Genomic DNA, 25,649 nt, shown 5'->3' on the forward strand with positions numbered 1-25,649 from the left:
CCAGAAGTCAACTTGATACTAAACCCTTTGCTAAAGTCAAAATATTTCCGTATCAGAACATTTCTGGCAACTAACTTTATTCTAAAAGCTCTTTTCCTTGTCAATCATCTGACTGAATTCTGTGGTGTTCTCACACAGAAAGCTGAATAATATGAGCAGTTGTGTGAAGAATCTTAACAGTGAATTAGGATTGTTTAGCATCATTTTGAGTCTTTGTAAGTTTTCCTGGTTTGGGGGTGTTCCCAGTTGTACAGTTGTTTTCATCTTTCCTGGATTTGTGCTGATCTTTTTGTCTAGAGTCTGTCTTGTAAGGAACTTCCCTCATTCAGCAAAAACTTGCTGAATGTTTATAATGTCTTACTTGTTTTAGACATGTTGTAGATAAGATCTTTTTTTGTAGAAGATGATTTATTTCTGTACCGGTTAATATTTTTTTTCCTGCTTCTAGATTTTCAAAGATCTAGAATGAGTGATACTTTGACATCTGGAGCAGTGACGCAAACTAGAAGGGAAGAGAAAATACTTTTTACCAGAAAGAGAATTGTAAAGAAAGAGCTATGACTATATGGAGTTAAATGAGACTCATCAGATCTTTTCAGTTTGCATCAAAAGTGAAAACACCCTTGCATTAGGAATCTGTAGGTGTCCTACTTTCCTGTGGTAGTTGGATGGTGACATAGGTTGTGTATGCTCTGCCTCTCACATAAGCTTTTTGTTTCCTTTCTTGTCTACTCCCTTTGCTTTTTTCTCTGCCCCGAAAGAAAGCATAAACAACAAATAAGCATTTCACAAATCTCTGGTGTTTAAGCCCCTCCCTTTTTGTCATAGGAGAGCAAATTCCTGAGGTGTGAATCTGTCTTCTGTGGCACTGACATGTGATCTTGGCAATTTAAATATGCTCTGCATTCGTGAATATTTCTCATTTACTCCTGAGTATGMATGAAAATGAGATAAACCAAACTAATAAAAATGTTAATGGAAACTGAGTTGGGGGAGTTGATGCTAAGATATGAAACATGTATTTCTATTTTCCAGTTCAAATTCACAATATAGTTTGCAGAAGTCCTGTGTCATTTAAGATCTAGAGTTGCATAGACATAGCCTTCTCAGTRTTAGAAGTTTGAATATTTGGTAAATTGAAGTGTAAAAGAAGAAATTAAACATCCTTATTTACATCTATGGTTAGTCTATTGGTGTACGAGATGAGTAAAAACAAAATGAAGACCAGTTGACAGGCTTTGCCATACTTTATGAGTATGAAGATAAGCATTTGGACTTTTTTCTCTACAGACATACAGAGACTCGGTGATTCATATTGCTGTTCCAGGCAAAAGGCACATATTCTCCCACCTCTCCTCATCGGTTACTGAGAGTAGAAAAGCTGGGAGTAAGGTAGAATCCTTGATTTAAAAACAAAAAAGAAAATAGGGAGAGGGAAGGAGGAAGGAAAGCAAGGGGGGAGAGAGAGAGAGAGAGAGAGAAAGAGAGAGAGATGCCTCTGATACTGAAGAGCAAGAATATGCCATTTGGGTAGATACCGTTGTGTGTGTGGGAGTGCCGCTTTAGAATGCAAAAATACACTTTAAACTATAAAGAGCATCTCAGATCTAGACAAGAAAGTGATTATTGCTTGTTCAATAACATTTTGATATGCCATTCTTTTACCTGTTTGTTTTTAATGTAGGTCCTGACCAGATACCCCTCAGGGAAGAATTTGAGCAGATCATGTTGAAAGCTATGCAGGAGTTCACTCTGAGAGAGCGATCCTTGCAGATGAGTGCACAGTGTGTCTCTGTGTCACCAGGTCAACTCCCTTGGCTTGCTAGGTTAATTGCGAGTGTTTCCCGGGACCTGGTGCATGTGGTTGTTACCCAGAACTCCCTGGCAGAGGGCATCTCGGAGACTTTGAGATCTCTTAATGAAATGAAACATCAGCAAAAGCTACCAGATTACGTAGTTGCCATTTGTGCATCAAAGATTAGAGGAAATGAATTCTGCGTAGTAGTCCTAGGTAAGTAAATTTACAGTACGCTTTAAATACAAACGAAGTTTTGTGGAATTCATTTTCCCTTTAGTTCTTTTTGTTCCACCTCATACTGTTACATTGCAATGTCACAGTTTACCCTTCCTCCATGAAGACTTTGAGTACCGATATCCATGGAGATTTAGGAAAATAGCTGTATATTTTCAGCCACATTCAGTCAGGCCCCCTTTGAGAGACTCCTTGAAAGGCCTGAAACTTTATTCTCTGTGTGATTGCCTTAGGAAGTATCTTAAGGTGATCAAGCAGCAAAACTATGTGTCTTTTTCTGTTTGGTTTAACAGCTGTGTTATTTCACATGACTATACTGAATTGAGCATAAATCTTCTGTAGACCACTATAAAACAGAAGATCCTTTTTACCATGTTGATTTTCAAATGCCTGTGATATTTGTAGGTGCATGAGTGTGTCTGAGTGAAAGTGAATTTGTGACTAGTCATCTTTCTCTTGTAGGCAGATAAATCAGTAATGTCCATTTTTTCCCCCCGCACTAAGGACAATTACTTTTTCATATTTAACCAGAACCTCCATTCCATCTAAGGTACATCTAAGGTATTTATTTTGTATATYATTTGTAACCCTAGTGTGCAAACCTACGGGGAACAACTTGCAAAGAATGTGCTAAATCGATATACTAATTCTTCTGTCACTAGCAAAATATACTTGAGACTCCTCTCCTGATCTCTTGGRTAAAAGCAGTGGAGATCCATGACTGAAGATGAGCATGCCCTGTACCTCTAGACTGAAAAGTTGGTGTTGATAGTGTACTGTATTAAAGATTGATCTTGTTTTTTTCCCCATCCCTCTCCAGGTCAATATCAGTCTAGAGCACTTGCGGAAAGCATGCTTACAACCAGTGAATTCTTAAAAGAGATCAGTTATGAGCTCATCACAGGGAAAGTTAGTTTCCTGGCATCACATTTCAAAAATACGTCTTTAGGTGAGTGATTTTGAGAAACAGAAGTTCTAACARAGACAGCGACTGCCTTGTTTGTTTAGTGTCCAGGTGTCTTCTATTCTGCTGCTAAAGCACACATGAAGATACAGCTCTCCCCTCTCCACTGAGAGGCATTATTTCTTTTTCTTCATTCAGAAGGTTTAAAGTAGTGCTCCTCATCTCCTTTACCAGTGCAGTGGGAGTTACTCACCCTGTGACAAACCATTTTTAACATGGTTTGTGCTGCTAAATCTGACAGGAGGAGACCCATAAGTGCATGAGTCTTCTTGTTTGCGTTTTTAGCATCGTTTTTAGAGGCTGTTTTAGAGTGTTTGTTTCTTAGTGATCGTCAGAATAAGCTGTAAAGGCACAGATTTGAAATTACTCAGCTGTGGTTTCTTTTTTTGGAATTTATTCTACTGGTAAATTGCTAAATAAAAGAGAAAAACATTCTCACTCCCTCTCTTCCTCTATCTCTAGTTTCCTGTCCCTTCACAGAATTGACATCAACTGTGTGCAAACATGTATATATGTCAAGTTCTACATCATTTGTCTGAAAGTTCTTCCAAATAATTTGCTGTTGTTAATTCATAACTAGGTGATGATTTGGACAAGCTGCTAGAAAAAATGCTGCAACAGCGAGGAGAAAGTGTCATTATTCCTTTTAATGGAGACGTTAGTGAGTGTGTGTCATCTCAGGAGGCGATTGCCATGGTTTCTACACAAGAACCAGGTAATATTTTTACATGCAAGATGTGAAATAAGTRAATAGTTTGTTAAACATCAAAATGCATGTGCCTCAGAAGAGTGTAAGGCACAGTTGCTGTCACTATGCCAGCCTTCAAATGTTAATACTGCTACTGAATGTAGCAGTACAGTAGTCTCTTGGACAGAAAATCTGTGTAATAATCTTCAGCAACATTTTTTCTCTATATTTTGTAATTCCTAAACTAAAGTACTTGATCTTCTGCTTTGCACTAACCAAAGTAGAGAAGATACTCCTGGATAATGTTGGCAGTGTGGACTCATCTTACTTTTTACACCTAGAAAAGGAATATAATATTGGGCTTAAGGCAAAGGGAACTGTTTTGCTCCTGATTTCCCCAGGAGTCCTCCTATATCTTAACTTTTGATATTCCTCACTTTCCAAATGTGTAAAATGGTATAAATACGTATAACACAAGTGTGCCTAGGGCTTCAAGWTTTGAGGAAAGTGTTTTAAGAGCTTGGATTAAAAGTGCAATGCAAGTGTAATCTGTAATTTGCTTATTTGAGGTGTATATTATGCAGCACAACAATGATGAGATACTTAGGTGCAAAGGATGAACTAGGATTAGCTGCCTGAAAATGCTCTTTAGCTTTGTCCCATTTTGGAATTCTTTGATTATTCAGAGTTTTAACTGTACTTTCCTTTTCATATGACAGTTATGATAAAAGAAGAAACACTGAGCTGCTGTGAACACTGAGATTCTTTTAGGTCTAGTATCAAAGCAAATTCAACCTCCAATAAAGCTTTGTTTTCCCTGTGAAAGAAAGGTATGCTCTTGACTCACATTAGTTAGCTCAAATTAATCAGCTCAATGTTAAATCTGAATGAAAACAGGATGGTTTGTAGTCTCCACATGGATCAGAAGTTCCAATTAGGGAGGCTGCCAGGCATACCATTCTGGCACCCTCTAGATGGATAAGTCTTGAGCTTCTTTACATAATCAGTTTGAAGAGAGAATAAAAGCAAATAAACAGTACCCCTCCCCAAAATAATTGAAGGGATTTTCTCTAGGTGTATTGCTCATCTTCCCTTAGCAGTGTATGTTATTATCAGTCAGTATATAGACATACAGTATCTCAAAGCTAATATGGAGTGGTGCTCAGGAAAACCAAGTAGAGCTGATCTACAAATGACTCCTTCCCAACTGACCTGCTCTCCCGTGAGAGAGAGTTGTCTTGGCAGGATTATCGCACAGACTCAGTTTCCTCAGATTACTAGGTTTGGTGGCTGTTAGCCCRTAGTGCCCTGAGCACAGAAACCTCAGCACCCATGGCTGATTCTCCTGGAAGGTGGGAAGGAACCCATTTAATGGGTTGCATTTCACTCTTTTAGCACTGAGGTTCGCTTGGGTTGCCTCCTTATAAATTCWCAAAACGCTTAATTTACAAAATGGACAGTGCTTACTTGAAGGTCTTTGATACATAATCACATTTTGATAAAGGAAAGTCAAGATTTGTGATCTGAACCCAGCTCTGTAGAATGCTAAGATTTATTCTGGTGAGTGAATACAAGAGAGTAGACTATTTGAAGGCTCAACGTTCATTGGGGCGGGGGGAAAGTAAACATGTCTCTTGTGTTTTGTTTTCTTTTTCAAACAAAATGCTTTAGATTTGGATGTTGATACCTTCCAAATTTACCAGCCACAGCTTACAGTTGCAAGAAAGCTCTTGTCCCAGGTTTGTGCTATAGCAGACAGCGGCAATCAAAGCCTGGATCTTGGCCACTTCAGCAAAGTAGATTTCATTGTTGTAGTTCCACGTTCAGAAGTCCTGGTGCAGCAGACTCTTCAACGAATTCGACAATCAGGTAAAAGRGATACTAGGGAAAAGATCATTTAAGATCGCAAAGTATATGATTGATGTTAAATGTTATCTGGTATAAATGGAAAAATAAACTGCTCTAACATGTATTCTGCAGGTCCTAGATTGGCTCTATTAGTTGATTTCATCCATGAATTCAAAGTAACTCCTTTTCATGTATTCTGCCCATGCTGTATCATGTGAGTTGCAAAAGGGAATCACTGTACTTGCACAGAACTGAGGAGTGCAACTGAAGGAACACTCAGCTGTGAAGAGAGAAAGCAGATGAGCAATTATGGCTTTTTAGATTCTTTATTCCTTAGAATTGTTAGTACCATTTGTTCTAGGTGCACATTTGTGCRTACACTGTCATATGTATTAGCACAGATGTATGTGCAGGAAGCWGTGTTTATTAGATAGATAAATGCCTTAGTAATACTTGCACTTAAGCACACAGCAATTGCCATACTGGTTCAGTAGATGAATTTTCTTGTCTGATGTTCTGTATCTGACAGTATCAAATACTTCAAGAGGAACAAGAAGGCTTTAGTGGACAGGTAATGGAACATGTCCCTATTGAGAATGACTGTTTTTATCTACTCTTAGTGATTGACATGTGCTCTGAAAAGCTTCAGAGTTTGTCCCTGGAGAAAATTCCAGTCTAATAGAACTATGGACTGCCTGTATAAATGTCCAGTCCTTTTTAGCTTTTGATCTCTGATATCTGGGAGTACTGAAGTTCTTAGGACAGTTGAATATTTTGATTTCTTTTTTTTTTTGTTCTATCAGTTGATTTTTTTTCTTCAGCTTTACCTAGCAATCCCTTGCATTCGTATTTGCAAAAGATGAATAGGAGCTTCCAGTGTGATGTTTCTATGAGTGGCTTTAGATAGCTATTGTTTTTTCCCCCTCTTGTTTTCTAGTCTAAATTAAACAGTTCCAGACTTCAGTTGGGCAGATTTCCCCTTGTGTAGCTCGATTTTGAGGTCCTTTCTCCACATGTATTTTCTCTCTACTTGATACTACTTCGTTAGTAAAGTGAAAAGAATGCAAATTGGGGGTTTCTTTTCCTTTCTAACATAACATTACATTTTTTCTTCAAGTCTTTGTTTGTTCAGACATTTCCTTAATTTGCTGCTGTACACTAAAACAGGTTTTCTGAGAACTGTTCACTGTGTTTCTTAGCTTAAATAAGCTATGATTAATACCTTGGCAAATACATAGTTGGCCCATATTTCACAATGGATTATTGTTGCTTCTTTAATTCAAATGGTTTTCAAAGCCATATATGTTACATCTTTCTTGTCTTATGAACACAGTGACAATCTATCATTACAAAGACTGCAAGAGTGTAGTTGTATTTTATTGACATTTGGACACTAATGTTGAGGTAGGGCATGAAAAAAATTGATATGAGCTAAGTGAGAGGCAGTTTTGTATAAATTTATATTTTTTGCGAAGGGAAGGTCAGGGTAACTTTTTCTGACTCTAGCAGGATTAATATATTAGCTAAGTGTGGGGATGTTTGGCCTAGTATCATGGAGCAGAGCCAACTCAGCTCTGCTCTGCAAATTTTTCTAGAGATCTGAATTTCTTTTTTCTCTTGGGCAATGGGTGAAGTCTTTGAGTGTTTTCTGGAAGAGATTCAAAAGCCAAGAAGCAAATTTCAGTCCCCATTTGGGGACAAAATGCATTCTGATAATGCTGCTCTTACTAGAGTGTCTCAAGGATTTGGCTGTATCCTTTTACTGACAAACTACCTACAACTGACACTTCATTTTTGGATGCGTTCAGAGGAAAAGGATTTTGTTGCATTCTTTTTGACAGGTGTCCTTGTGGACCTGGGCCTAGAAGACAATGGAACGGCATATCAGAGAGCTGAGAAATATGTGGTTCGGCTAGACAATGAGATTCAAACAAAATTTGAAATTTTCATGAGACGAGTGAAGCAGAATCCATATACGCTGTTTGTGCTGGTTCATGACAATGCCCACGTGGATTTAACAAGGTAGTTGTTTGAATGTATCAAAGGAAAACAATTACAATATCTTTCTATTAGTTATTTAAAAATACTTTCCACCTTAGCCAGAAGTTTCTGTGTACCTCATAAATTTTGGGCCCTGAAATCAGAAAGCATCTTTTTTGCTCTAATTCTGATCCAATTGAAAATACGTGAAGTAGCTTCAGACTTTTAGACCCCTAACAAGATTGTTCTTATGGGTGAGTGCTGTAGTACTGAAGGCCAGGAAAAAGGACTAAATTTTGTAACTTCCATTAATACTCTTGTCTTTTTCCTCCTCAACGCTTTTTTTCTAAACCAGTATACCAACCTCAAACTCTCCCCTGTTCACAAGCAAGTCATGTTTCAGTACATGTTTTTATTCTTGATGATTGTGATGTTCTTAATACGTGGAGGCTTTCAAGCACTTAACGCTTCTCATCGTCTGAAAAGCGTCCTAGTTACTCTAAGAAAAGGATTTAAAAAACAGCAGCTGTGTTGAGGTATCATGAATGTCACAAGTTATTTGATCTAAACAGAATAAAACATATACAAATCTGCACAGAAACATTTCTTAACACTAAATCACAATTTTACAATGGAAAGAGAAAGCTGTAAGTAAAACAAATTATTCTGTTCTTTTTTCCATGAGTAAACTGAGAGAAAAATCTTAATGGGATTCAGATATGGTGTGTAAGCTTGTRGGACTCATGTGAGCAGAGCTGTAATAAACAGAACAGCCTCCTTCAAGGAGAGCTGAATGCAACATTCTTCTATTCTTCTACCTTGTTTTCCCCATCAAATTTGTGTCATTGTCTTCACTATATACTGAATTTGGAATTATACCTTGGAGGCAAAGGTAATYCCAGGAGCTAGAAATAGGACCTTAGGCGACTATGGTGTTCCCCAGGCTCCTAGAAAAACATTGTTGCTGGCTGAAGAATCCACTGAATTTTGTAAACTTGTTATTATACCCTAACCCTATGGAACAGTGTTTTTCGATGAGAGATTTCATCAGGTTTTGACATATTTTAGGTTTCCTCCATCTGATGCTCTTTTAAACTGGCACACTAACTCAACTTCTTGCTGTCAGGGGATTTTGGACTATTATTTGGTTTTCTTTCCACTTGCAACTGAGTGTACTYGCAGGGAACACTCAAATGGTTTTGATATTTTTTTTTACCCTTTCAAAGTTTTTTTTTGAGATGTAGTTCTCTGTTCCCTGCTCATCTGGAGATTTTCCTGGAGGAAGAGAGTAATCCATTGAATTTCAGGATGTCAGTAAGGCAATTCTTTGCATTCTTATTTCTGCAGTGCCATTTCAAGTTCCCTGTCACATGGTGAGCCTAGTCATGGTCTGGCTGATAGAGTTATTAATTGCAGGGAGGTCCTTGAAGCATTCAACCTCCTTGTTCTTCAGGTCAGCTCTTTTCCTTATGCCTTGCAAACGCAGCAGTCCAGGATCAGCTCTAGCAATGAGGTACATTGGATACAATTTGACACTATGGTAAGTGTTCAGTTGTTATGCCCTGAATTTTAATGCAAACTTCATGCCTAACAGAATCTAACAGGTATTAAAGAAAAATGTGAGGAGGGAGCTCTTTCTCTGGTGGAAWGTGTTCTCTTAAGCTCCAGACTAAGAGCAATGAGCTGTTGATGATAGAAGTAGCATTGACATTTAAGCCCAGGAACTGCACATGTTCCTTTGTCCACTAAAGTAATGTGAGAAGTGACTTTGTAGGCTGTGGCCAGGTAAAGCTATGTGAACTTGCCATAAAGCTCTTGAGCTTGCTTTTCACTTTCAAGTGGTCTGACTTTTGACTACAGTCAAACGAAAACAAACTAGCAGAAATGGAGGAGTGAATGAATATTCAAAGTTGGACTGCTTTTTGTTTAATTGTAAATATAAGCCATTGTGGTGACCTTCTGAAAAAAAATGGTCTAAACAACTTTTTTGTTTCCAAAAAGTAAGAAATAAACAACTTCTGGTCCTCTGGTTAAAAAGCTTTTTAAAAAAAGTGTGGGGGGAGAGACTCTCTGTGAGATTAATTGCATTTGTAGGGATCAYTAGTCAGATGTAAAGACACCGGAGACCATGCTAAGTTTCCAACAGACACCTCATGAAATTTCAGGAAGCAAATATTCTGCCTTTCTGATTTCTGTCAGCAGATTTACATTCCAGAAAAGAGTTACTATTTGTTATTAGAGATGTGCAGAGTCTGACTGGCAAGAGTAATTTTGGAAATGAATAATCCTTATGTTTTCACGTTCTGTTTTAAACAAAGAGGAATAAGGTAAAATTGTCAGTAGATAAAGCTAGAGAGAGGAAGTCAGAAATGAATTAGCTTGATTCTGGAAAACCCCTGTAATTAAAGGTAGGAGGTGTTTCCAAAAACTTGCAAGGAGCTACGCCTGTCTTTTCCTAACTATATTCAAAGAAAAAGTTAGTAATGAACAATTTACATTTTATTGTATTCCTTAAAACAAACGGACAACCTCATTGATGGAGAATGAATAAAAAGAAAGGATGCCTTGCCTTGGAAAATACTTTCCACTTTTTTATTTTAATAACAAAAGAAATGAAAATTGGCTCCAGCTCTTCTTAATGTTTTTATTATCTCTGTATGGAACAGGATGACACAGCAAGTGAAGACAAGCTGTACTTTGGCTTGAATGAATACAGCAAGTCCCTCCAATGGGGAGTCACAAGTCCCCTTTTGAGATGTGATGAAACCTTTGAAAAAATGGTCAATACGCTTTTAGAAAGGTAAATAGTAACAGGGGAGTTTGGGATTGTGCTTAATTGGGATTTTAAGGACACAGATAWAAATTATGAGCCCTGTCATAGAAGGATGAAGACATGATGACATTTGTTACTGATCTTGGGATCAGTGAAGTATATGCCATTTTTATTTTTTGAATATAGTGCTGTTGAAGGAGGAGTGGAAATCTTTCGTTTATTTATAGGATAGATTAGGCCCATTCAGTGGCTCTCCAAGCTCAGCTATGCTATTCCTTCTTTTTGGCTCAGTCCTCACTAAACTAAGAAGGCATCACAGGTTTTGTACCTCGCCGCTTCTGGTGTCTCTGCTGAGACTGCTGACAGGGTTGTCAGTGGTGGACCCAGGTGAGTGACATCATTTCAGAAAATTCATTTTTATTATTTCTTTGACTGGTGAGTGTGTTTTAGTTCTGGCAGCTCAAAGCCTAACTTTATTTTTGGCTCGTTAGTACCCTGCAACCTCCTGAACACACTAGTTTCACAGTACCTATCCAAGTTATAACTGAAGACACACTTCACAGAAACAAAGACAATATTACGGTTTTCAGCAACGTGGTGTTAATCTGCTCTGCACATCAGCTGGACAGGTCCTTTATAATTTTTCAAGTTTCTCATTGAATTTGCATGTTTAATRAAACAGTACTGTTCTGTGTCCTCAGTAATGTTTTTTCTGTTTTATTTAGGTCAATATAATTAAAAATTATAACTGTAGCTGTATTTATTGAATAAAATACATTATCAAATGTGTCAATTTAGCTATATATATTAATAATTAAGGATATGTATATTTGTTATTATGTACAAGTATGTAAGTAATAAATACATAATAATAAGGTTGTGTTCATCTTCATAGATCAAGTCTTTAAACTTCTCTTTGACTTTCTAACCAACTCCAGTATAAGAGATAGTGGTCACTATTGCTCTCTTTCTATTCTTTTTTGCTAGTAGAAAACAAAGGATGGGGATAAGGATGAAAGGGAATTAGTAGATATGCAAATATTGCCCTGATACAAAGTTAAAATAAGACTAGAAGTAGAGGGTAAGGGAGATGAACCTTGGCACTTGAATATACTTCTGAGTCCAAGTTTATTATTGTAGTGTCTGTCTTCAAGAAACTGGGCAGTTCAGTCTGAGTAATTGAGCRTTACAAACTTGTAAGTCTGAAAACRTTTCAGACATTGTGATATTATAAGAAAAAATCTCAACTGTTTTAGCAGTGTGTGCTTCTAGGGTAAGAGTGGTAATTTTTTTTAAAGATTTATTGATTTAATGACTGGTTTATGGTCTGCTGGTCAAAAGACAGACACAGCACAGAAATAGACTGAGGAGATTTGGAGATTTTGTTTAGTAGTTTAGACTTCTGTAGCACAAGACTAGTACTAAAGGCATAGTAATGTTAAAATTCATGCTGCAAAAACAGTGGTGGGGATAAAGAACATTTTTTTTTTTTTTTAAGTTCACTACGGTAAAAGAGAAACATATCCTGTAAATCAGTGGAACTTCTGTTTTTAGTGACTGATATTACCCAGAATTTCCATAGAACCAAGGTAGATTGAGAAAATAAATGCTAATCATTTGGGAAGAAGGCAACAGTGGTGTTGTATATAGATAATTTCCAAGTATGCTCAATAGCCATATCCTGGACACTACAGCCACTTAGTCTCCAGGTTATAGCGATAGAGCCCTCACATGCCAAGTATATACGTCATGAGGGTACATTACACCCACTCTATCACTCTGTTGTCAAAGAAATGCTTAATCTCATCTCCCTTTAACACACTAGGGCCCACACACATGTACAAGTGACTGCAAACTTGGTAGATCTATATTAGCTGTCCAGAGCTTGCAAAAGCCTAATATGTTTCAAGTCGGCATCAGTTCTGGTGAAAGAGCATTGTGCTAACTTGAATTACCTCAATATCTTACACTTTTGAGGTCCTGCATTTGCAAAAGCTGCACAGAAAAAGTTACTGCCAATTGGCTGACATGTCATAACATACTGGTGTATGTTATGTGAAGCTTTTTTTTAAACTTTATGGCAGTGAGTAAACTCTTGGAGAATAACTAAGAATCAACTGATTTTTTGCTTGAGTAGATTTTAATGTTCTTTTTTTATAGCATTTTATTTTGTGAGACTGTTTGTTGTCACTGAATATGGTTGAAACAAGAGAGAAAGAGACATTGCCTGTATAATTTAAGGCACAGTGAAAGTTAAGATTTGGCTGAGATCCAGGAATCCCTTTTGGTAAATCTAGCTTTTTAGTGAGTGTGGTGAGAAATATGAAATTATGAAGTACTTCTCCCACAAATCCTTTGAAACAGTGTGTGTTTTCCATGTTCATAGAAGAAAAAGCTCCTAGATAGCAATGTGATTATTAGCTTCTGCTGCTAGAGTGAACAGCATCTGAAATGGTCCATATCTCTGTCAAGTTAGAGATTTTTAGTTGAAATTCTGGCCCAAGTGAAGGTAGCAGAAGTTTGTTACTTGAGGCTACAGGTCTTGGCTCCTTASGTTCTGCATTTGGGCAATGCTATATACATTTACTTAAAACACAGTTAGATTTTTGTGCACAGTTACTGTCTATGGAAATCTTTGTTCTTTGAGCACTGCCAAGTAAGTAGGTGCTTCTTTACTCCATAGTCCTATTTTCAGCTAATTTTTGGATGTTGCTATGATTTTGAAGGTGCTAACACAGAACTGTCTCCCCTCAAAGGTACCCCAGGCTGCACAGCATGGTGATTCGCTGCTACCTTCTCATTCAGCAGTATTCCCAGGCACTGATGGCCCTCACAACCATGGCCTCGCTCAGGGATCACAGCACACCCGAAACACTCAGCATAATGGATGACCTCATCACTTCACCCGGAAAGGATAAGAATGGCTGCGGCCACATGCTTGTCATTAGGGTGCCGTCTGTGCAGCTAGCCATGCTGGCCAAGGAGAGGTTACAAGAAGTAAGAGACAAGTTAGGTCTGCAGTATCGTTTTGAGATCCTCCTTGGGAATCCCGCTTCAGAACTTACTGTCGCAAAACATTTTGTGACACGGTTAAAGGTTAGCAGAAATTAAATTTTTGTATGACCTTTATAGTCATTTGACTGTTGCACGTTTTGTGTGCATTCCTACACATATGTGGATTTGTAAGTTAATTATTCATAGAAAAAGGATGCATGTTCTGTATCTTTTTTTGTGGAAGTGTAGTGTACTTTTGATAATTATAAATTATTTAGAAACGCAGAAAGCAATTAAATTGTTACTGGTCCGTGAAGTCAAACACAGAATGTTATCTCACATGAGTCAGTCTTAAAGAACAAATGGGTTTCTTGAATTTCTGAAAGCAGAGCTCACATCTTCCTAGGCAAACTAATCTTTTCTACTCATTTATCTGTCTATCTAGTTTGTCTATCATCTGCTCTGTCCTTCCATCTTCTGCCTTCTGATAACTGGTTAAGTATTCTGTTCTTCATGACTTCTCAAATCACTGCATGCTGAAAGCCTCTTTTGCACAGCAGATATGCACCAGGCTAAAATTTGCATGAATTTATAAGAACATGGTATTACTAGCCAAATCTATTTCCTATGTTAACCTCGCTACTTTAATTAAACAAATGGAAACTGATTACTTTTCTTAATACCAGCCTGAAAGTAGTTCTGATTCTCTCTCCTTATCGCTGCTCTAAGTCTCACACAGAGATTCATCTGCTTTTTCTACTACAAGTTATATTCTGTGTTCAACATAGGAAAAGGAATGAATTCTGTGAGTCTTTCTTATAGAACTTGTCCTCGACCACAAGCAGATAAAGTATCCTTTAAAGAAGCTACCACCTCTGCTTCTCAAACCATGTCTGCAGCAGGAGAGGGAAGAGAGGAAAGAAAAAATATTGCAGGAGAAAACAAGATATGAGCTAAGAGCTCTGTCCTCCAGGATTTTTTGGCTAGAGGCTAGATAACATTAAGTCATTCTGGACTGTCCTGTGAAAATTTCTTTATGGCCCTCTGCCTTAGGCTTGCATCCCTTACCCRTTGCTCGAGCAGCCTGTGAGGCCTTCAGTAGCAGTCAGAATTGAGTGTGAGAGCAATGTGGATAAATCCATGTAGCCATTTATCTGAATGGAGAACAGCGATGAGGCAGAGAATGAACAAAACCATCTGCATATCCATCACCACCACAGTGGAAGATAGAATGGTTATTGGAATAAACAGAACTGTAGGATTCTGGACTTGTTTCTTTCCTTGCGGGTGACTAGAAAAATCCCATTGAGGTCTGAAACATGCATATGAAGACAGTGAGGAGAGAAATTGAATTGACCATACACAAACCTCTAGTGTCTTTTTAGGTGGGTTGTCCCATTGAGCTCCTGCAGCTGCTCCAGAAGGGTGAAGGTCACCTATGAGCTTTCTGCCAGTCTGCCATACCTGCTTGTCTGGTGCCTTGGATAACACAGGGTATCTGACATAGTACTAGCATATGAAGCTGATTCCCAGTCTAAAATGCATYAGCTGTACTATCATTGAGTCTAGTTTATTGCAGACATTTTGATTTAGTCTCTGTGCTCCTTGGCTTTTATTCTGATGATAAAGGGAGTGCTAAGGCTGGAGGTCTTGAGCAAATGAGACTGATGGCCATCTGCTTTCATTTTGAGTAGCCAGGCCTCTTTTGGAGTGGTAGAACAGATAGTAGGTTACTGAATGCTTTCTGATCAGAAGGAGGCTTGAAATGCTGGTCTCACAAATAGCTGCTGTTGGTTTCAGAGAGGATGAGATTTCATTCTAATTTTTTTCATGGGCAGGAGAGGGAAAGAGAACCAGTTTATAGCTGTTAGTGGAACCCTCTGGAAAGTAAGACTTAGCTTCGCATCTCCTTATCAGCAAGTTACCAGCTTTTGTGGTGCCGTAGCAGGGCAGGGAGAGCTGGCAGCAGATCTGTGATGTTGATAGTCCGTTCCCTTCTCTGTTAGTTGATCCAGCTGGCAAGTCAGACCTGAGTCTGGGAGCACACCCTGAGGTACAGAATGAAAGAGATGGTGGAAAGTAATTTATATAAGTATTTATATAAGTATTTTGTTGACCAAGCATGTTGTCATGGCAATAGAGGGCACCCTTTAACAGTAATAAGAATCAAATAGTTTGGGAGCTATTCAGAAGCGAGGAGCCCTGAAGGATGCAGCTCTCTGTCCCTCCAGAGAAACCAGGACTAGAAATGCTTCTTCTGTAGGCAAATTATGTTTTAAGTTCAAAGCACCAGGCACTCTTCACTTACTTATTTTTTTTAACCCTGGGCCAGAAGAAGGAAAAGCAGGAGCTTGTATCTATCTTGCCGTGTCTCATTGTCTAGCCTTCCACTTTCTCAGAAACTTTCAGCATTGGAGAAGCAGACTAACACACAGCTAGACTAACCCTGCTGAGCCAGCGAATGTGTCTGTGCTGCCGAGGCTGCTTAACAGAGCCAGTACAGCTTGGTAGGCAGTTGGATAAATATTTTTTTTCTATAAACATGCAACACAGAGAATGCAAAAAACAGCAGGCTTCAAGGATGGGGAAAGAGGATAGAACTGTAGTAGAAAAGGGAAATACTACTGAACCACACTGTTCCTAAGCTAAGAAAAAAAAATCAGTCATCGGTTTTGCCGTGGAAATTTTCAAAGCACACTGAGTCACTGATCTGCTAGAAAGTTGTCCTTTTCAATCACCTTCATCCACCTGAGTAGATGATTCATAAAATATGACCTTTGAGGGAGGAGGAAGGCAAAGGAGAGAACGGTACAGGTAGAGAATAGATGAACTAGGGAGAATTCGAGACAAAGTTCTTCCTGCAGATTGTTTTCCACAAAGTGCGCACATGTCTAGTTGCTCTGTCAAGACAGCTGTATTTTGTTGTCTTGCACATCTATACTGGGAAGAATAAATCTTTCTTCCTTTTTTCTTCTTTTTTTTTCTTTTTTTTAATGGGCAGCTTCTGAGTAGTTTGGGCTTGCATATTTGTTTTTRTTGTCTGTACGATTCAGCAAAGTAGATTCTGGGCCTCATCTGGATAGGAGTCTCCCTTACTGATATTTGTCCATTATTAAGGAAAAAGCAGAAAAGCTTTTCCTAGTAGAGTGATATGTTGTAGTTCAAATACCTGCTGATTCTGAAACTCTTAAGATTTAATTTCCTTTTCTGGAAAGACCCTAACTCTCCAAACAGCATCGGCAATGCAAAGTCTCTGGGTTATAAAGATGGGCTGTGTTGCTCTCCTGTTGTGACTGGTCAGTAATCTAGGAGGTTGTGTCATTAGGTTTCCTRGACAGTACCCATAACACATTAATAAAGATGGCTGGATATGACCCTGCGTTTTTGTATTTCAGCATTATAATATAATTTCAATGTTTGTAGAAGTAGAATTGCTTCTTTCCTTTCTAAGGGAGAGTGGTTGCCTTTGACTTGTACTAAGGAGGAGCATTTTCTTGTCTCTTTCTTAAGATTGAAGACTCCAATTTTGTGCCTGTGATTCCCCATTCCAAAATGACTTTGAATGTGCTCAGATGTGCAGTTGTTGATTTGGGTGCTGATATTTGTCAACTGGTGCTATAGACTGTCTTAAAGAGAACCTTCAGGTGGTGATCTGCAGCACTGTCTATGAGTTTTAGCAGATAATACCTATCTACTCTGTTATAGAAACTCAGAGTCTTCCAGYGTTGCTTCCTTTTAATGTTTGCTGTAGGGTACTCAGGCTTGTTTTGATCAAATACTGCCAGTATTATCTGTAAATGTGAGTGGTCTGCTACTCAACATAGCAWGTAAGATACTGCTCAAGATACAGCAGTGTTTTGGAGAGGCTATATCCAACACACAGAACACAAATGGGCTCAACTGGGGTCACTGAGCTCCTCTGAAGTAAGGAACTGGAGGGTGGAAGATGTAGGACTGACACAAGCAGTCATTCCACAGTGGTGAGGGAAAAGCAATAGAGTCGCGAAATTTGGACCTTGATAGGCACTTTGCCTGTGGGGTCCTTTCCAGTGAAAATGTAAATTTTGTTCTTTGATTTAATCTTTCATTATATAGAATGCTTAAGCAAGTATGTAAGTATCACGGAGTCTTTTTCATATTCCACTTGAAGCTTTTACTTTAGTATACAACTTTCTAAGAACTTATCTGCGTCAACTTGAAATTGAAGTTATCAATTGCWTTTTTTACTGACAGACCAGATTAATACCACACTACATGTTTCCAGCAGGGAATAACATATGTTATACATCCTTTTGCTGTGCCTTTAATGCTTGGCTAACAGTTGGCTACCAGAAAAAATGCATGCCTGTACCCAACTTAATCCTTCTTGTTGGCTCTTGAGTAAGTGAACTTTGTATAGAGAGAAGAAGCAAGAACAAACAAACAAAGAAAAAGACAGTTTAGAAAGTGCAATTTAGATGTGACCAGAATGTTCTCTGTTTGCAGGCTTGGAGGGGAAATGAGCAGGAAGACTGGATTCCTCGCACCTATCAGGATTTGGAAGGTCTACCTTGCATTGTTATTCTCACTGGCAAAGACCCTCTGGGAGAAACTTTCCCCAGGTGCTGCTATGACTCTTGCAACATGTCTGTTCCCTAAAAGGTTTAGATAAGTTTTTTGGGGGAGGATAAKTATATGACTTGCAACTGATGGTTTGATACCATCTGGTTATTTTTCACAAAAAGGGTATTTTAGAAGATTCTCCTTGGGTGCAGTTTAAAATGTTGAACAATGCAACTTGTGAAAAGTAAAGCTCCTGCACTGTGTGCAGGGTTCAATGAACATCTGTGCAAGGTACCAGCAGACATAAATGTGCTGAGTATTTTTAAATCATTTTATATTTACTGGTTAATAATATTGCTTGTGATTATTTAATAAGCAATTAAAGATAGTATTCTTCAAAGTCAGAGAAAACAAAACATCCTTTTTTCTTGGGTTGGATTTTCTAGGTCATTGAAATACTGTGACCTTCGCCTAATTGACTCAAGCTACTTAACTCGGACTGCATTAGAGCAAGAAGTAGGCCTGGCATGCTGCTATGTCTCGAAGGAGGCAATTCGAGGGCCTGTTGTAGCTCTTGACCTTAGTGAGAAGGAGCATGAGAAGGTTAATGGTAGCGAGAATGACTCTGATGAGCTGCTGATAGACTTGGACAGACCCCAGAGTAATAGCAGTGCTGTCACTGGAACCTCAGGTCAGTTACTCGTTCTGCTGTTGCTCTGAACAGAGTAATTCTTCATTCATATGTTACTAGAATTTGAATTCAAACATTGAGGCATTCAGTCAAATATGGGCAGATTAGCTGTATCCTACTGCAGGCAAGGCAATAAAATGTTAGCAGTGGATTCTTGTCACAGTGAGCAATTTCCCTGTCTACAGCTAAAAAGGGATGTGTTACACTGGGAAGATGGTAAGTTATAGCTTAAGGGTCCCTTGTGATTTTTTTGAAACAAACATCTAATGTTAGTTGATAGTTTTGTTTGGCAGATCTTGAAAAGATCTTAAAATTCAGAGTAGAAATGGATGGCATAAAATTTTAGGAATACGAAAGTACTTGGTAACTATGGAGGTAGCTATGGCTAAGTGAGGATTGGGCCTTCTTGCCAAGACCAGTAGAGCATCTGGATTTGGCCCTACTTCTCTGAGCCTCAGTGGAAAAACATATCTCACCAACTTTCTTTCATTCCTCTGGTACTTCTGGGTTGTTCCRGTTGATGCCCTGTGCATTTACTGTACTAAGACAGTTTAATTGGGCTTTGCCATATAGGGTATCTTCACCATACATTAACTTAAAGCTGACTGGTATGGAGGAGGRAGCATAGTCCAGTTCACAGTAAGGTTGCAGTAAAATGAATGCTTCGTTCTCCATGGCAAGGAGTGTCAAACTGATCTGATGTGGTATGTCAAGCTAGCATTTCAGAAAGCTGTTCCGTCAAATTCCAAATCCCTGTTGGGAAGTAATAGTTAACAAAAAGAGATTCATTGTCATTTGGTATTGGGACAYTTGTGTTTGCACTCTGAGTGCTAATTAGAAAGGCTATTGCCTTTCCAGCAAGAGGGACAGATGGATGTTGATGATTTCTTTTTAAATGAAATGATCTTCTGACCTGAGCCAGGTAATGAGCTCACTCGGCAGTTCTCACTGGACAGACCTATTTGTAGGCTAGAATTGTCCCATACATCAGATGAGTTTGTGTTGKATTTGCGTTTTCTAATGTTGGCCAGTATCTGTTCACTGCCTGCTCCTTTGTTTCCCCAGGTTCCCTGGCTGACAATGGTGTGAGCTCCTCAAGTGCTGCAGACAAATCTCAGAAACAAGCACCATCGTTTAACTTTCAGACTGTAGCACACAGCTCAGTAGATGAGGGAACTTGCCCTGGTTTCACAGCTGGAGATACCCTGAAACAAGAATGTGACTCCCTGGGAAACCAGATGGCTAGCAGCACCACTTCTAAATTGTCATCCCTGTCTTCTGTCTCCCAGACATTTCGGTGGCCTGGCCATTCAGCCAAAGATGGCAAGGCCCTCCGTGCTGCCTTGCCACGCATTGTCATCCTGTCAAAAGCTGCTTACTGCCTCCTGAGCTCACAGAAAACTGGGAATTTGCCTTCCTCTTCTTCCCTCTTGCCTCATGCTGATGTGTCATGGCTGAGCTCCCTGAGGCCTTTGCTTCACAAGGACATGAATAGTGAAGAACAGTCTCTCTACTATAGGCAGTGGGTGACAGCCCGACAGCACCATGCAGACTACAGCAATCAGGGTGAGACATCTGGCTCAAGGAATTTTCACCCCAGGCGGCTGCTTTTGACAGGACCACCACAAGTAAGAGAACAGTTCATTCTTCCTGTTGTATTAACAGGATGATAGGTCAGATGAKGAGGACTGTTACAGCTATAAATAGAGGTTGCACTTTAAAGGCCCCGTGGAAAGTTGTAAGCAGTAATGTGTTTCTAGATTTTGAGCTTAAATCCATGCTGGAAGTGGTGAGGAGAAGAGGAATGATTCTGTGTTTGTCACCTTCAGCCTAAATAAAATGTCTGTATATGGAAAYGACCATAAAATTGCAATGAGCACATCACTAGAAGAGTAGTTAACCACTGCCAACCTCCCTATATGCAGAAGTGATGCAGGCTTTGGGCCAGATTTTGCTCCTAGATCAATTCTGTAATACCTTTCACCATAAGTTACTTGTTCTGTTTTCAGGCAGAACTAGAATGGCAAAATAAGAGGAGTAAGCCCAAATACATTTTTCTGAAATGTAACCTTCCTTCATATTAGTCTGAGTTGAGATTTGGACTTTCTTCATTTCTGATTCAGGTGGGAAAGACTGGCTCATACTTGCAGTTCCTAAGGATTCTTTTTCGCATGCTGATCAGGTTGCTGGAAGTAGATGTTTATGATGAAGAAGAGATTAATACCAGTAAGTATCTAGCGGTCATTATTAATACGCATTAAAAAGAGTCTCTGTTAAAAGTGCCATTTTTTTAGGCTCAGAGAAAGACTTTGTAAATTATACCTACCACTTACCCTGTCCATTAATGTGTAGCTAGACTTGCTGTAGGTATCTGCCGATATTTAAACATTGCTGAATAAAAATGTAAATTGCACATAGGGCTTATCTGAGAACTTTTAAATATTTTGGAAGTTGGTAAATTTAGATAGCACTGAAATGAAAGTGAATACAAAACTGTAAAGAGACAACATCTGCCCTTGTTATCTCTACTTCCTAGTTTCTAAGCATTGACAGTTTTTAAACAGACAAAACAGATTTAAGAACATTTCTGTCTGAAACGTCAATGTTATTTAGGTTTAATTATATATAGATATCAGTTTCTAATAAGATTGCATTCTGTCTCCAGCTAACAGATCTTAGATTGAGGAGAAAGGGAAGGAGGGAGGCTCTTTGGATTTCAGTTCATTTGTCAGATCTGCAGATCCATTAGMTGCTGTGGCAAGACTCGGCTTTGGGAAGTGCAAACCTTCTAAAGGAAATGAGTCTTCTTCAGAGTTTTCTTGTGCTTTTGTACTGAAGAGAACTCCTTGAATCAGTAATTGGATGACCATTATACTGTCATCCAAAAAACACAGTTGTCTTCCAACCTTTGAAAAAGACTAATTTGTATTTCTTTTACTAAGTGAAAAACTGTATTTTTCTGTGGTTTGGAGCTTCAGGAATTGTTACTTTCTTGTTATTTGAACTAAAATATCTGAGAAACTTAAGATGGAAGATAAAAATATAAGAAAGGTTCTGGTCGTGCATTCTGGTCTGTTGTGAGCACAGCAATCATGTCATACCCCTGCAAGAAATGTATGAAGCTCCATCTAAAGAGCAGTTTGAGTTTGTCTAGGGTTTTTGGTTGTGTTTTTTTTCTTTTGCTGCCACTGATTCTACTGGAATGCTATTATAGAGCCTTTCTACTCTGATGATTGAAAATACTATTTTATTCTCCAACCCAAAGATGTTCCTTTTTTAAAAAAATCAAAATACTTTTTCCTTTCTTTGATGTTTGCTTCTATGGTGTATTCAGGCAGCAGTCTTATCCCTTCTCAGCTTTCATCTAGGTAGCCTGAGCCAGCTTGCAGACTCTCCTCACAAATGACAGACTCTTTATTCTCCTCACTGGTTTTGTAGCTTTTGTCTGTACATCTGTTTTCAATTTATCTTTCTGGAACAGAGGTGACCAGAACTGTATGCAGTATTCTGCAGGATGTTTAACTAACACAGCATACAACAGCTTTTATATTTCCCTGTCTCCACTGGAAGCCCCATGATTGATGAAGCCTGTGATTGCACTTGTCTTTTTTCATTCTCACATTTCACTGACACTCATACTTAGCCTGTACTCATCAGTCCCTCTGGAACTCGGTCGCTTCCAACTTTGCAACTCCCAACCTATTGCAGAAGTTCTCRCTATTAGTCCTTGACTGTGTATGAGACTCACATTTATCTTCTGTTGAATATCATCCAGTTTCTATTACCTTGGTTTTCAAGAGCATTGAATTCTTTCTGGATGATTTTCCATTCCTCCTCTTATTGAAAATGGCACTGAGATTTGTGTCACCAGCAAACTTAAGCCATTGTTTTTTGAGCCAGTAACATTAATGAAAATAACCACCAACATGGTCTGCACTGATCTTTAACTTTACTACTAAGCTCCATCTGCCTTAATACTTTTGATGCTRCATACTGCCATCTTATATTTAATCACCTTCTGATTCAGTTTACAGACTATTCACTAATCTCCATTTTCTTCAGCTATGTTAATAATTTGTCGTATACTGTCATACCAAATGCTTTACTTGAATCCAGAAAGATCAGATGCATTGCATTTCTTTAGTTTAGAGAAACAGATATATTATTAAAGAAATTTGTGCCGTGAAACTAACACAGGATTTCTTTGGTTAAGCCATGTTGCATTTTATTGCATTTTTCATTTACTTCTATGTCATTAATTATTTTCTTCACTCTGCCCAAGCCCTGAATGTTACCAAGGTCAAGACAGTGGAGCCAGAGTTCTTAGATAATGTATCTGTTATGCTTGTGCTGAAATCAGGCTCTTGTCTGATTTCATACACCTGTTCTTCTAGAAATCTGCCATGGAGATTGTTCTTTCCCTCTGATTTGAGTGTGCATCAAGCTTTTAGAGTTTTGCTTCCATGGTGGGTTACAGTAATTTGCATTTTTGTACTTTTATTTCTGTTTATCCTTCTGCCTTTGTTTGCTTGGAAACATAATTGTCCTAATTCAAAAAAAAAAGAAATTTATTTATTTTTAATTGTATAACTAAGCGATGTAACTAAGCAAATCATTTTCGTGCTCTGAGGTCTACTTCAATATGACACTTGGTAAACCTTATTTTATCATACTGGCATGTAAGACAGAACTTCATTTGCTGGTGAGCCTTTTCGGTTCCTCGCGGACTTCATTTATTCCTAGTGTCATTTCTGATACAGTACCTTTGAAGGCCCTTCCTCCTAGTGTTTTATCTTCCTTGGTATGTTTGTTACTTGTATTTGGCAACTGTAATTCAAAGAAATTCAAGCCTCATTCGTATACAAATCTCTRATTTCCTCAGTTCAGTTGACTTGAATGAGCTTACTCTCTAAAAATTTGTCTGTTTGCACAATATGCCTCACCTGACAGGCAGCATCTGTTAGTTTGAGCATAACATGGTGCCAGTGAGGTTTATGGCCTCTAAACTGCAGGTGGCTGATGTCCAGTTGGGTCAGTTTGGGCAGCRTGTGCATGTGCTTGTTTGTAGACCCAGCCTTCATTTAATCTAAGTCTGCCTTTCTAGTACCAGTAACCATGGTTGTTCATCTACTTTTGTGGGTCCTTCCATCTAACTTTAAACTGAATCAACTCATGATAACCTGGTCTAAARTTGTTTTCTGCGTGCTGGTGCTTTGTAATGTTCTTGTTACCTGTGCTTGAGACTTACCTTTGTTGGATCAAATAAGTTCATCAGCTATTGTATTCAAGAATATCTGAGCTCTGCCATTACTAACAGTTGTTTTACACTTCATACATGGGAAGCCGATTCTGCTGTATCCAGGCTAGCCTTCCTATTTCTTTAGAGATCGTTTCATACAGTGATATCCTGCCATCTGTATCTTTGTTTTGAATCTTTATCTTTTTAATATCTGTGCATGCCTTCCAATATGGTTCTGATCATGACGGCTCTGTCACCATGTTAGGTCTCTAGAGTTCAGTCTAATGTTCAGCTTTGTGTGTTGCTCCAATAATTTGAGTTTTCCCATTCTGAAGCCTGGGGCCCTGGCATTAGTATTGCAAATATTTCAGTTTTCTCTTGCTGGCCACATCCCATTTTCTGACTAGAGAGGGTCTTTTACTGTGTTTTTCATGTACTCAACTATTAGTTCATAATTTTATCTAACCTCTTTTTCCTTGCTTTCATCATTGTGCTTTAAGATACGTCTRCTTCTCATTTACCCACTGTTCTTCCTTTCTGTGTACTAAAAGGGAGCCATAGAGAGACTGGAGACTACCTGTATCTTCTGTAAAAATAGAACTATTCATTTTAGCATTTTATGTATAAACATAGAGTGAGTTATACCTCAGCAGCTTGGTGAGGAGCAGAACAGAAAGGTATCTATGAGAACTTCTTCACCCCTACACATTTTCCAGGGGAGTGCCGTCTGTTTGAAATGGCTTTGTGTGAGTTGTTATTTCAGTTTTGGTTTGTATTTATGATGTTCAAAGATACCTCTTCTCRTGGGTGTGCACATCTGCAATTGTAAATCAGCAAACATCATGTAAACACCGTTCAGTGGATGTCTGATACTAAAGTATGTTGTTCCAGATCATACAGAAAACAGTGAAATTACTCAATCTAGCAATGACCACTGGCCGGATATTGAGATCTTCAGCAAAATGTCTTTTGACCTGAGTGTGCATGACCCCAAGTACAGAACTATAAGTCCGGTATACACAGAACAACTGTCAAAAGTGAAACAAGGTTAGTAAAAAATGTAGGTTTTTTTAGAATCCTAAAAAGAATCAGAGTACRTTATTGGTTTGATTGAACCCAGGAGCTCACAAGAGCCTGAACTCTTCAAAAGGATGTCAAACAAAACAATTTGTTCTTTACAATTGTTACCAAGATGGTAGCTACCATCGTTAGGAGCAGAGTATTTTYACAGTGTCTGGTTTTAGCACTCATAAAATTTCTGTTACTTTTCTTTGTACACAGAAACAAGCAAAGAAACAAAATCAGAGGAACCTAAGAAAAGAGAGACAGTGTCCATGATGTTGACAAAATATGCAGCTTACAATACATTCCATCACTGTGAGCAGTGCCATCAGTATATGGATATTAATCCTGCAGCACAGGTTGGTGTCAAGGCCCAAATGTTAACTACATCCTTGATTTTTCAGTGGTCTCTCCAGGCATACTGCTCTGGTCTCAGGATTTTCACTGTCATCTTTCCGGAGATGCAATTGCTTAATTCTTTCATTCTCAGGGAAAATGTTGAGCTACAGACCCTGGAGCATCAACTGTGTCTGTTGCATTCTGCATATGCAGTTCACCTCTTCTGCTGCCTCTGACAAAGGGAGAATATTTTGACTAGTTGTCTCAAGCCAAAACATTGTTCAGCTTTCCCAGGAGGCTCACAGTATTTTGTGAGAGAGGATTTTAACATTAACGGAGATGCTTGTCAGTCTTAAATACCAGACGTCAACATCTGTGATGGGAGACTGGAAGGCTTACTTCTTCCTCCCTTAGTATGTGACTGTGCATTCTTCTTAGCAGTAACTTATGAGCCGCTGGACAAAAGAGATCACTTTTAACTCTGTAATAATCCTTTT

General features: G+C 38.6%; 1 protein-coding gene across 2 annotated transcripts in view; it reads left to right on the forward strand.

Moving 5' to 3' along the window:
* Positions 1-25,649, forward strand: part of GREB1L (GREB1 like retinoic acid receptor coactivator) — a 141,525-nt gene that overhangs the window by 101,290 nt on the left and 14,586 nt on the right. For both annotated transcript variants that reach the window (XM_085319314.1, XM_085319315.1), the window contains 14 exons: positions 1,685-2,011; positions 2,853-2,981; positions 3,577-3,711; positions 5,356-5,553; positions 7,374-7,554; positions 8,860-9,052; positions 10,179-10,312; positions 13,042-13,381; positions 17,765-17,880; positions 18,268-18,512; positions 19,578-20,140; positions 20,636-20,738; positions 24,643-24,798; positions 25,033-25,172. In XM_085319314.1, coding sequence (XP_085175440.1) covers positions 1,685-2,011; positions 2,853-2,981; positions 3,577-3,711; positions 5,356-5,553; positions 7,374-7,554; positions 8,860-9,052; positions 10,179-10,312; positions 13,042-13,381; positions 17,765-17,880; positions 18,268-18,512; positions 19,578-20,140; positions 20,636-20,738; positions 24,643-24,798; positions 25,033-25,172 — 2,960 coding nt within the window. The remainder of the gene's footprint in view (positions 1-1,684; positions 2,012-2,852; positions 2,982-3,576; positions 3,712-5,355; positions 5,554-7,373; positions 7,555-8,859; positions 9,053-10,178; positions 10,313-13,041; positions 13,382-17,764; positions 17,881-18,267; positions 18,513-19,577; positions 20,141-20,635; positions 20,739-24,642; positions 24,799-25,032; positions 25,173-25,649) is intronic.

The sequence above is a fragment of the Rhea americana genome, unplaced genomic scaffold (assembly GCF_003343005.1).
Source record: "Rhea americana isolate MKP2758 unplaced genomic scaffold, rheAme1 scaffold_58, whole genome shotgun sequence".
Taxonomy (NCBI): domain Eukaryota; kingdom Metazoa; phylum Chordata; class Aves; order Rheiformes; family Rheidae; genus Rhea; species Rhea americana.